Here is a 12440-nt window from a genome sequence, read left to right as displayed (position 1 = left end):
GCAAATGAGTGTGTACTTCCAAATTATGGAGTAAATCTAAGTGGTACAATTCTGAGGAATGTCCTGCCGCTAGAAACGTTTTTGTTTTGTTTAACCTGAAGAAGTATCTACTTGCAACCAACTTCCAAGAATACCCTTGCAAAGTAATGTATTTGTTTATCGCCTCCTTCTCCCGGGCCACAGTAAGTCACTGTAATCAGGAGGGGTGCGAATTCTTTTCATGTTATAATAGCGGGATCCTACGCGTTTCATACCTCTGTGTTCTGTGGGGTTTATCAAATCACCATGTGTTCAGTTGTTGGCCAGGGATATCTTGTTGTACGAACCGGATACGATGTTGCAGGTTGGGTTTGTGGATTGTGCTGCACACCCCCTCCCCCGGACTTTGCCTGAATGTGTGTATGAGAGCAGTTTCTCTCTCTTTCTGTGCAGGATGCCATATTGAGCGATTGGAGAGGCTGCAACTCGTGTGGAAAGGGAAGCAACTCAGAGGAACAGAGGCTTTGCACAGAGCCTTAGTAATAGCGAACCACGATGGCTGCTGCCCTCGGGAGGAAGCCCGTGAGTGCACCCTTGTCTTTAAAGTCTAATCTTGCTTGGCTTTTTAACCCGGAGCTGCGGAAGGGTTTGTTCTATTTCTGTCAATTAAATACCGCCAAACTGTACCGTTGTGAGGGGTTAAGAATATGTATGGCAGTTTAATTCGTTGTTTCAGGCAGCAGAGTATTTGCATTTATTGATGAGGTAGGCGAGTATAATTAAGGCATGCTCACTCCACCTTTTCCATTAATAAGTGTAAATGGCGTCGTTCTGGATGCTGGATTATTTGATGATGCTGTGTTTGAAGGGTGAAAGAGCCGTGAGGGCTGAATGGAGAAGAGGGGAATGTGTTTTTAATTTGTACAGGCCACCGTTAGACCGGATGGGTTGGAATAGGATGCCTCCCTCTTGCTGCCTTCAGTCAGCTCAGTGCTCAATGAGCTTCCCCTCCAAACACACACAGACCGAAGGTTGTGGGCAAATAGGGGCCTGTGTTCAAGAGCTGTACTCCCGCACTGGCTCATCAACCGAACACGATATTTTCTTCTTTTGCCCCCACTTTTCATAATTGTAAAAGTGCAGTTTGTCTGAAAGGATTAGTGATTCAGACTAAAGGCTGGTGTAAAGATCCCGTGCCCAAATTTTCGTTGTATAATCTTACAAATTTATTCATCCCAGTCATTTTATTCCACCCAAATGTAAAGTTGCATACGGAGAGGGTTCTTTGTATCTTCCCCTGAACTGCTTAAATTTTCTTCCCGTTTGCCATGTGGCAGATCACGATTGTTAACATGTTTGGTTTGAGGAGGTAGAGGCCAAGGGGTGGGGCTTTTTTGACATCCCGTTAAAAGTTGGATAATATGTGACGTTTGCTATTAATTACTAATGGTTGAAACCATAAAACCAGAGTTTCTGATCGTGGGATCAGTCAAATACAAGTCCGATTATGAGTGAACATACCCAGAAAAACTTAATTGAATTACAGCCTTCAGGTTAATTTAAAAAAAAAAGCCTGCAGTGTGAAAAAGATAGCTTAGAATAGCAGTAAAAAGAAAGAACTATAGCAAGGAAAAATAATTGTAGGTGGGGATGACAGTATACTGTAGTTGCTGAAACGAATAGAGTACAGAACAAGCAGTATTAAATAGCTTGAGCAAAGACAAATGGATGACCTGATGTGGAGTTTAAAATCGCTAAGTTGGAATGGAATGTAGCTGTGGACAGATTTGAAAACAAGCCAAAGAATCTTGAAAGTTTATTTGCTGGGAACAGAACTTGGGACACCTGGGCGGATTCATTTAAGAGTCTCTGCTTTTTTTAAGCTGATGGAAGGCAGATAAAAATGTTGTTCAGAACGTTTACCTCAAGGAGCTAAGTGAACTAGGGTTCTACCAGTAGTACCAAATAAGTAGTGTACAGACGTTAACTGGAAGTTATGTGGTTGTGGTGCTGGATCTGTTGCAAGATACAGATTTCAGCTCTGGGTTGGATATAAAACTAGATTATGTATTGATCAGAATGATCTTGGGCAAGGGATAGCAATATATTGGTACAGGCACAAATCCAAAAGGATATGTGAAGTTTGAGCTGAAGGAAATTAATTTATCTAGAGTGGGATATTTGCCAGATGGTCAGCAAATTTGGCATTGGTCTTTGAAACTGTGAGATTGACATTGATCCATAGTACTCATTGGCATAAATGTATTATTATGAAGGAAAAATGTGAAAATGATTGCATAAACTAATGGTTCTGAAGGGGTTAATGTTCATTTTACATCGACTCCACTCATTCTACTGATGTCAGACACTATGGGTGGGGACAAGGAGTTCTACTGTAGTTTTTGGAGGGAGCAGATGATTCTGCACTTGCTTCCTAAGTTTCTAGTAATTACGCCTGGCCAGATGTAGTTGTCCTTACTGCTATTATGCAATAAACTTTTTAAAAAATCTAAGATCAATGCATAATCCTAGCTTTATATCCAAGCCAGAGCTGAAATCTGTGTCTTGCAGCTATCTAGCACCACAACCACATATGTCTAGTTATGTTCGATGCATACTTTATTGTGTATCCTGCACAATTAATCACCAGTTAGGCCCAAGACAAAGGTGGATTGTGGCAATGAATTACCTAAAACAGCTCCTACCCAATGCTGTGTACTGATAGAGGTGGCAAACACCAGAATGTACCAGCAGTGCTCCCCTAAGGAAACAGTGTATAAATGATAGTGAGACCCAGACAAGGATGAAGTCCTGGAATTCCTAAAGGTTGTAGTATACTTTGGAAGAGCCACTTGAGGTATTGCAGTGGCTGCTTTTGCACTGAATGAGATGCATTTGTGCATAGTAAAAGCTATAAATATTAAAATCGAGTGCTGTCCTTTGCAGACAGGAAGGACATAGAGTCATGGTCATAGAGGTGTACAGCATGGAAACAGATCCTTCAGTTCAACTCGTCCATGCCGACCAGATATCCTAACCTAATCTAGTCCCATATGCCAGCACATGGCCTATATCCCTCCAAGCCCTTCCTATTCATGTCCCTATCCAGATGCCTTTTTAAATGCTGTAATTGTGTATGTTGTCTCTGTTTCTTCTCAACAAAACCGATGACACCCATTTTCTGGTTTATTTCTCTGGTTAAGACATTGACTAATCACAGTCAGTCTGCTTAGTTTAAATTTTAATGAAGGTTGACAGTTAACTGTCAGTCATCATCAAAGTGGACCGTTCTCCATGCCAATGCCTCAATCAATCAGCACTCACTTCTCATAGCTTTGACAAGATGTGAATATTCTCAGCAATACTTTAAAAAGAGTAGAAAAATTAAGATTGGGGTTTTTCAAAACAACAAATTTAAAAGGAGTCAGAACTATAACAGGGAATGGAGATAGTTATGCCGTGAAGAATGGTCTAGTTCTGGCCAGACAGTGATCCAAGTGTTGTGCTTTCAAGAATGATTACTTTTCAGGGCGATTTAGCAGTTGTGCCTATGACTAGTAATGGCATGGTGAGTTTAAGAGAGTAATGATACAAGATTGGAATGTTTGTAGCAGATGGAAATGAGAAGGTATAAAAGTCTATGCTGTGTGAATGGCTCTGACAATTTGTTCTGTATATTACATTTGTGTCTAATAATTTTAGAAAATACTTTGTCATGACAATATTAGTAGTACTTCTGTTTTTGTAGGGCTATTAAATATGATAGAAATTTTGTAAGGAGTTCTGCTTTTGAACAATGCTATTGTAGGATATTCCTCTAGAATAAACATTTTGTACAGGAAATACAGAGTTAATGTTCTTGTATTTTGTCATGTTTTAGGACATTCTAAAGTATCTTGTGTGCAGTTGAGTAAATTATAAATATACTCACTTCTTACATCGGTAGCATCATTGTCAATTTGAGGATCCCATATAAACGCATTTAAATTTGTTTTTAATGATGATGGTTAACTTTTTGTTACAAAAACAGTTAACATGTAACGGTTAAAAACTAGTTACACTGTTCTGTCAAAGGCAGATTTTGGTAAAGGAAGAACATAATAATAGCTGACAGCAACATCCATGGAACAGAATAGATAACTGAATTACAGATCATTTCCCAGTAATTTGAACAAAGCACATATTGTAATCATGAGTCAAATATTTTGCCATTCATAATCATGGAGTTACTGAGAAATGGAGGTTTTCACTTCAGAAACTAAATATAAATTGCTTTAACTGTTACTGTGTGATTCACAGAAATGAATAGATTCCAAGTTTCTATTTTTCAACTTATTGACTTGCGGCTACTTCCAGTATTATAGAGAAAACTTAGAACAATTTAATTTTCTCTCCTGAAAGTATTGGCTGTGTGCTTGGATGACAATAAAGTAAAAAGAAAATATGTCATAATCCTAATGATCATAAGGCTGCTATCTCATTAGAGAGAGAGACGACTGGTAATGGTTTAACCTGAGGGTCATTTCCCCTCAGGTGAAGGGAGAGATTGAAAAAGTGGACCTTCATGGTAGCATCAACCAGTAACCCAGATTTGGATGCTTGGCACTCACATTAATTGTGGAGGATAGTTTGGGGGATATGGTGGCAACATCTTATCAAAATCATGCACAGTTGAGTGAATGTGGAGTGGTCGATGTGCTGCTGGAATAAATTGGCACAAAAATACTGGTTGGTTGGAGTACAAAGAGCAGCTATTCCATAAACTTATGCACAATTAGAGATGTTCTGCTCATGTGACTTGGCATTTTTTGGTGCAGAGCATTTATTATGACAGATTGCATGTCACTCCAATTGATAATGGAAAGTAACAATTTGTGATGGAACTACTCCTATAGATATGTCATCTGCGATTACATTTGCCTTCCAATGATGGTACTGAAACGCTTCTACTGATGAAAGGATATAATTACAACACAGAGAATTAGCAGTACACAATATTGGCATGGGAAATTACCCAAAGAGTTGAGAGGAAGCATGCACAGATGTTAGATTTTTCATATGTGATGTACACAGGAAATAGTTGATTCATTGGCAGGATTTATTTTAAGAGAATATTATCAGTGATGTGGAGTGCCTTCAACCAATCAAAGTACACATTTCTGTCCCATTATATCCTGGAAACTCTGTCCACTGCTAGAAAGCAATTTTTATTCAACCAATTAACTAAGTTAAGATCATATCATTAGGAGATAATCTGGTTCTAAAGCAGCTTTTTAGTTGGGCAAAAATATTTCAAATTGTTTAATTTTGTGACTGGTAAATTACACATTATCAAAATAAAATTGTAGTAAATAGCTGCTGCTTTAGTTTTGCATCTATTATATACAGTAAATCCCTTGAGCCATTGCATAAGTAGCCTAATGATTCATGCAGCACTACATGTCCCCAGTCCAAAACTTTGTGCTGTTATCCTTGGCTTTAGCTTCAATTGTTTAACAAATATTGGTCCAAAGAAATGAGTATTAACAGAAGAACGTGCTTGTTCCTAATCATCCTGCTATCCTCTTTGTTCATTTCCATGTTTGTAGTGTCAGAAACACAAGGATAGACTGATATAGAGAAACAGAGGGGTAGAGGTCAAGTAATTGGATCAGAAGGAAGAAGTACTATAGAAAAGGGAGGGTAACAGCACGAGCTATGCTATTGGTGAACAAAAATGACCGGGAGAGGAATGAGAATGCTTATTAGAAAAAAAAAGAAGTCTCCACTTGTCCCTATCCATCGTTGTACTGTAACCTGAAGTGTCCACCTGGATTCAAAATTTGGAGGCACCGATGTTGGACTGGGGTGTACCAAGTTAAAAATTGCACAACACCGGGTTATAGTCCAACAGGTTTATTTGGAAGCACTAGCTTTCGGGCAATCACCTGATGAAGAAGCAGCACTCTGAAAGCTAGCGCTTCCAAATAAACCTGTTGGACTATAACCTGGTGTTGTGTGATTTTTAACTTTCTAGATTCAAAGTCTGGTCACCTTCTTGATCTTGGCTGTGGCCTGAAACCTACATCCGGATGTGAGTTTCTACATGCCACCATGTGTTTCTCTCACATCTCAACGTGGGGCTTTAGCTTAGTCACTGTTGTTAGTTGTTTTTCCCTTTTAAATCTTTCATAGCAAATTCCTAACACCATAGGATGTTCTTTGTTTACACTTTATAAATCTTTGTCATTGCAAGTTTGATCGTGACGATACAAAACAATAATTGCAAATAATTTTGACCACATTTGTGGAAATTTGTCTTTCTTAGTGAGAGAGTGGTTGACCCTGTGGAAGTAAACAAAGTAATACAAATGCTACTGGAGGCACAAGCACTTTCCTTGAGAGGACAATTTGTTTGGTGATTCTTCTCTGCTTGGTACCAGAGAAGAAAATATAAACAGTTGCTGACAGCAGTTTAGTCACATCTCCGACTTTTGGTCTTGTCAGTGAATTGATGCTTCGTTTTCTGTGTGAAGACCATCTGTGTACTTCCAGCTATTCTCTTACTTTGGCACTTTTTACACATTTTCCTGAAGTCACAAGTGTGACTGATAAATGGCACGTGTACTTTTTGCACATCTGCAATAGTTTTAAAGTCACGTCTGTTAATTCAGTGTAAATGCAAATACGCGGGCAGTTATCCTTTATCACCAGATCCTTCCTGTTGAATGAATGGAAAGAAAACTCAGTTGTTTTGCAGAATTACTTCTAGTTGAAGATTATTTTTTAAACAAATTAGTTATCACATCTTTCTTACCACTTTCAAACATGTTTCAACAATTGTAGAGGGGAGTAGCATTAAAATGGCTTGAGTGAGCATTTTGGGCTGACTGAGCACTGGGTGTGGCTGTATGGTTTTTAGCTCCTGGATCTAGCTTTTTCTTGACTTGACTGGTGATTTGGTGAGAACCACTTCCTGACAGGGATCTTCAGAGTTAGAGGCAACCTGCCAGTTAATTTATCATCTTCCATGGCTACTAAAGTTGTGGCTTTAACTCTAATTCTAGTTTGATAGCAATAATTCCTAAGAGTTTGTTAACCTCTTGCTAACTGAAAGTGTCAAAAGAAAATGATCAAGCACAGCCTTTTCTAATTGTAATACTTTTTTTGTTGGCTGGCGAGTGGAGATAAGAGTCTTGCGCAAGATGTTTGGTGTGTTCGTAATGGTGAACTTGAAATTCTATACAAATTTAATAAATTTGTTTTTTTCATATCTGTTTGCATTGTAAGTATTTTGGCTCAAAGATACAAGCTGAATTCAAAACCAAGATAACATTCTTACAAGAGAAACATGTCTGCAAAGATACTTTCACCTCATCTTTCTGATATTATGCTGCAGTTTGAATGTTTGGTGTCCCTCCTGACATTTCATGCTGTTATCAATTTATTTAAAGCATGGGAATTTATCCAATGTATTGTCTATTCATTACTTCAGTACCACAGGCTGAATGCTGTACAGTACGTATTTGTTATCAAGGATGATTGCTGTGCATACTGCTGTCTGAATCATCATAAAACCAGTATGATTCCTTCCTTCTGTATTGTTTTGCCTCACTTAGGTGAGCATTTATGTTTTTTTTACTTCCTCTTATAAATAACCCTTTTACATACAAATAGTCACTGCTTTCTTTTTGGTGTAAGGGAGCTTGTCCTGATCTGAGAACAGTAGGTCTGATCTTTCGTGGTGATATTCGGTCAGTAATATTTCTGTTTAACCCAAGCATACGTATTAGGATGATGGCAGTCAGATAGATCTTACTGTGCCTGCTCACTAGAAAGAATGAAGTAACTGAAAATTAGTTTCTTAATGCAACTTTACTTGGACTTTATTGTCCAGTTCTCTCTCGTTATCAGCCTGCCCCATGGAAGAGAAGAAAATATTTGCCTTTGTATAGTGCCTTTCATGTCCTCCGGACATCTCAGTGTTTCACATTAGTTGACTATTCTTTGAAGGAAACAAGACTTTAAAACAGCAATAAGATTTATGTCCAGCTTTTATTTTCTGAAAAGTAATGTTGCTGAAGGATTACTATTGATCAGAAGAACAGTTTGCTCAAAACAGCTATTAATGATCAGAACAGGAGCCCTGTCTGATTTACCCACTTTAAGTATGGAGTTTGGTTGACCTTTTTCCTGAATGTAGAGACTTTTAATCCCAAGGTAGATGTGTTATGACACATCTCTGAAGCATTTGGGATTTAAATTCAAATTGACTGGCTCAAACATTGGGTCACTACCACTGTACCACAAGAATCTTAATAGGAGGCTTGGTTGATATAATTTCATTAGTAAGGGTCATCAAGTGATATATGAAGCAAAAACAGTCTAATACAGCTGATCTGTAGCTTAGCCCTAATGTTATAGCTATTTTCTAATCAACCTGTCCAGAGCAGTTCTTGCACACCTCTGGAGTGAGTGGGACTTGAACCTGAGCCTCCTGGTTCATAAGTAGTGACGCTGCTACTGTGCCACAAGCCCCAAAAGGCTTTGGTTGAGTTGCTGTTGTTTAACTGATGGCAACTGCGACCAGTTGTAATGTGTTTGTTGCTTTCTTGGATATAGGGCATTTGTGGTATGCTGGTAGTGTCCCTACCTCTGAGCCAGGAGACCCATGTTCAAGTCCTGCCTGCTCCAGAGGTATGTAATACCATCTTGGATGTGGTTGATTCAAAAATATCCTGCTTCCTTGGATGAGTTTGGTTAACTCTTCATCAACTCAGGATTGAAGCTGGGTTAGGCCTGGCATGTTTGGCACAGCTGCTCACCAGGGAAATTTGCTGAGCCAGACTCTGTAGAGAAGTAACAAAATTAAATTAGTTCTTTGTGTCTCTTCTGTATTAATGTGTTTTGTGGCCTTTTGCCTATATTCCATTAGAACATGGAAGTTTGTTTTGTACCAACTGTGCTGTCTTTATTTTAGCAACATTTTTCCAGAATTTGTTTCATGTTCAGTAGACTCAAAGAAATAATTTGCATTGAAATGGTACCCGATTTCAATTTCAGAGTTGCAATGGCCCAAGCTTTAAAACCAATAAGTTACTTTTCCAGTATGCGCAATGTGACTAAGTGGACAAACGGTACAATGTTTCCTCTCATCTAACAGTGCAGCATTCCCTCAATTTTTCATCATTCTGATTAGGGAAAGCGATGGTTTAATGGTAATATCTCTAAACTATTAATCCAGAGACCCAGATAATGTTCTGGGGATCTGGGTCTGAATTCTGCCATGGCAGATGGTGGAATTTGAATTCACTAAAAATCTGGAATTAAGAGTATAATGATGACAATTATCGATTATGAAGTAAAACCCTTCTGGTTCACTAATGCCCTTTAAGGAAGGAAACTGCTGTCCTTATTTGGTCTGACCTACAACTGACTCCAGACCCCCAGCAATGTTGTTGATTCTTAACAATTCTCTGGGTAATTAGGGATGGGCAATAAATGCTGGTGATGCTCACAATATGCAAACTAGTCTCATAACCTATTTCTTTAAGGCTCTATAATTTTGATGAATGTGCAAGTCCCTTATACCTTTGTTATATAACTCCACTCCAATTTTGAATTCCCATCCCTTGAGATGAAAGCCACTGCCATTCCTGTATTTGATTGTTTTTGTGAATGTTAATTAGCTTGAAATCATCCCTAAATTCCTTCTTCCTCCACAGTTCCTAGTCAACATCGTGAAAAGATGAATACAGAAAGTTTTAGTCAAGGATAATTTAGGCCTTTGAAAGCAGATAAGGGTACAATATAAATTAAACCAAGGATCTAGCAGAAGTAATTTTTGTCATTCTTTACCTTAGAGTAATAGAATAAAATACTTGACATTATACGGAATAATGAATCAAAGGCCAGACCTCACTGAAGTTAATGGAAATATGGAAACAGTATTTTAAAAACTCAAGGTAATACAAATTGAGAAATCATCATGACCTCATGGTTTCCACTCTCCTGTTTTAAAGGAAGTGTTTGAGAAAATTCCAGCTGCTTTAAGTCATAAACTTTTAATGCTCTTTAATTCAGGAATTGTCCCTTTTGGAAAATGGCAAATGAAAGACATCAGGAAATTATAAAATTGTCATTGAAACATCTGTTGTGGGGAAGCCTTTGCACTTTAAAATTAAGAACAGAGAACATAGAACATAGAACATAGAAAAATACAGTGCAGTACAGGCCCTTTGGCCCTCGATGTTGCGCCGATCCAAGCCCACCTAACCTACAATAGCCCACTATCCTCCATATGCCTATCCAATGCCCGTTTAAATGCCCATAAAGAGGGAGAGTCCATCACTGCTACTGGCAGGGCATTCCATGAACTCACGACTCGCTGAGTAAAGAATCTACCCCTAACATCTGTCCTATACCTACCACCCCTTAATTTAAAGCTATGCCCACTCCTTGCCACAGAGTGCTGTAGAGACAGAGTTCTTGTGTATGTTTAAACTGAGATAGATTCTTGATCAGTTGGAGAATCAAGCGCTACAGGGAAAGGGGCAAGGAAGTGGAATGAGGACTGTTGGATCAGCCACGTATCAAGGAATGTTGGACCAGCAGGCTCGAGTGGCTGGAAGGTATGCTCCTGGCTCTATTTCTTATAGTCTTAATACATTCTCCTAGAAACAGAGATTGTTGAAGACGGTTAAGGGAATAGGTTTCCTCAATGTAAAGGTTGTTGTTTATGAAAACATCCAGACGAGAGATATTTCATTGTAAATCTGCAAAAACTTTTAATGGAAGACTGAGAAAATCTTGGTAGCGTGAGTGCTCGTGGGAAAAAAAGCATCGCAGCTTATGAGACTGGAACAGTTAAATGAAACATGCAGATCTGGTAGTGAAGGAAAATTACCTCAAGTTTTGAATAACTAGAACGTTTTTAGATTGATTCACTCATGGAACATGGGTGTTGCTGGCTAGCACTCCAAGATTAACCTTTGCCATCAACTACTACCCTCTGTCTTCTTCCATCCAGCCAATTTCTAATCCAAACCTCCAACTCACCCTCCATGCCATACCTCCGTATTTTTTGCAGTAGCCTACCATGGGGAACCTTATCAAACGCCTTACTAAAATCCATATACACCACATCTACCACTTTACCCTCATCTACCTCCTTAGTCACCTTCTCAAAGAATTCAATAAGGTTTGTGAGGCATGACCTGCCCTTCACACAACCATGCTGACTATCTTTGATCACATTATTCCTATCCAGATGTTCATAAATCCTATCCCTTACAATTCTCTCCAAGACTTTGCTCACAACAGAAGTGAGACTCACCGGCCTATAGTTACTATGGTTATCCCTACTCACCTTCTTGAACAAGCGAACCACATTTGCTATCCTCCAGTCTACTGGCACTATTCCTGTAGACAACGAGGACATAAAAATCAAGGCCAATGGCTCTGCAATCTCCTCCCTTGCTTCCCAGAGAATCCTAGGATAAATGCCATCAGGCCCAGGGGACTTATCGATTTTCACCCTTTCCAGAATTTCCAACACCTCTTCCCTACATACCTCAAAGCCATCCATTCTAATTAATTGTGACTCAATATTCGCATTGGCAACAATATCCTGTTCCTGAGTGAATACTGATGAAAAGTATTTATTCAGTGTCTCCCCAATCTCTTCAGCCTCCACACGCAACTTCCCACTACTACTCTTGACTGGACCTATTCCTACCCTAGTCATTCTTTTATTCCTGACATACCTATAGAAAGCCTTAGGGTTTTCCTTAATCCTACCAACTAAGGACTTTTCATGTCCCCTCCTTGCTGCTCTTAGCTCTCTCTTCAGATCCTTCCTGGCTACCTTATAACTCTCAATCACCCCAATTGAATCTTCACGCCTCATTTTTACATAGGCCGCACTCTTCCATTTAACAAGGGATTCCAATTCCTTATTAAACCACGGCTCCCTCACACGACCCTTTCCTCCCCGCCTGACAGGTACATACTTATCAAGGACACTCAATAGTTGCTCCTTGAACAAGCTCCACTTATCAATTGTGCCCATGCCTTGAAGGCTACTTTTCCAAGCCACGCATCCTAGGTCGTGCCTCACCGCATCATAATTTCCCTGCCCCCAGCTATAACTCTTGCCCTGCAGTGCACACTTATCCCTCTCCATCACTAGAGTAAAAGTCACCGAATTGTGGTCACTGTCCCCAAAGTGCTCACCTACCTCCAATTCTAACACCTGGCCTGGTTCGTTACCCAGAACCAAATCCAGTATGGCCTCACCTCTAGTTGGCCTGTCTACATATTGTGTCAGGAAACCCTCCTGCACACATTGGACAAACACCAACCCATCTAACGAACTAGAGCTATAGCGTTCCCAATCAATATCAGGAAAGTTAAAGACCCCATAACAACCACCCTATTACTTTCACTCTTATCCTGAATCATCCTCGCAATCCTTTCTACTA

General features: G+C 39.3%; 1 protein-coding gene across 11 annotated transcripts in view; it reads left to right on the top strand.

The window, feature by feature from the left end:
* The first annotated feature begins 364 nt into the window (after positions 1 to 364).
* The window catches only part of LOC122552637 (septin-11), a 118375-nt gene continuing 106299 nt past the window's right edge, over positions 365 to 12440 (top strand). For 6 of the 11 annotated variants that reach the window (XM_043695423.1, XM_043695438.1, XM_043695459.1 and 3 more), the window contains exon 1: positions 365 to 561. In XM_043695423.1, coding sequence (XP_043551358.1) covers positions 535 to 561 — 27 coding nt within the window. In that variant the 5' untranslated portion in view covers positions 365 to 534. The remainder of the gene's footprint in view (positions 562 to 12440) is intronic. The other 5 variants (XM_043695517.1, XM_043695488.1, XM_043695508.1 and 2 more) reach the window with 2 other exon arrangements.

The sequence above is a fragment of the Chiloscyllium plagiosum genome, chromosome 1, assembly GCF_004010195.1.
Source record: "Chiloscyllium plagiosum isolate BGI_BamShark_2017 chromosome 1, ASM401019v2, whole genome shotgun sequence".
NCBI lineage: Eukaryota > Metazoa > Chordata > Chondrichthyes > Orectolobiformes > Hemiscylliidae > Chiloscyllium > Chiloscyllium plagiosum.
Note: the sequence above shows the minus strand (reverse complement) of the source record. Positions and strands in the feature narration are given on the sequence as shown.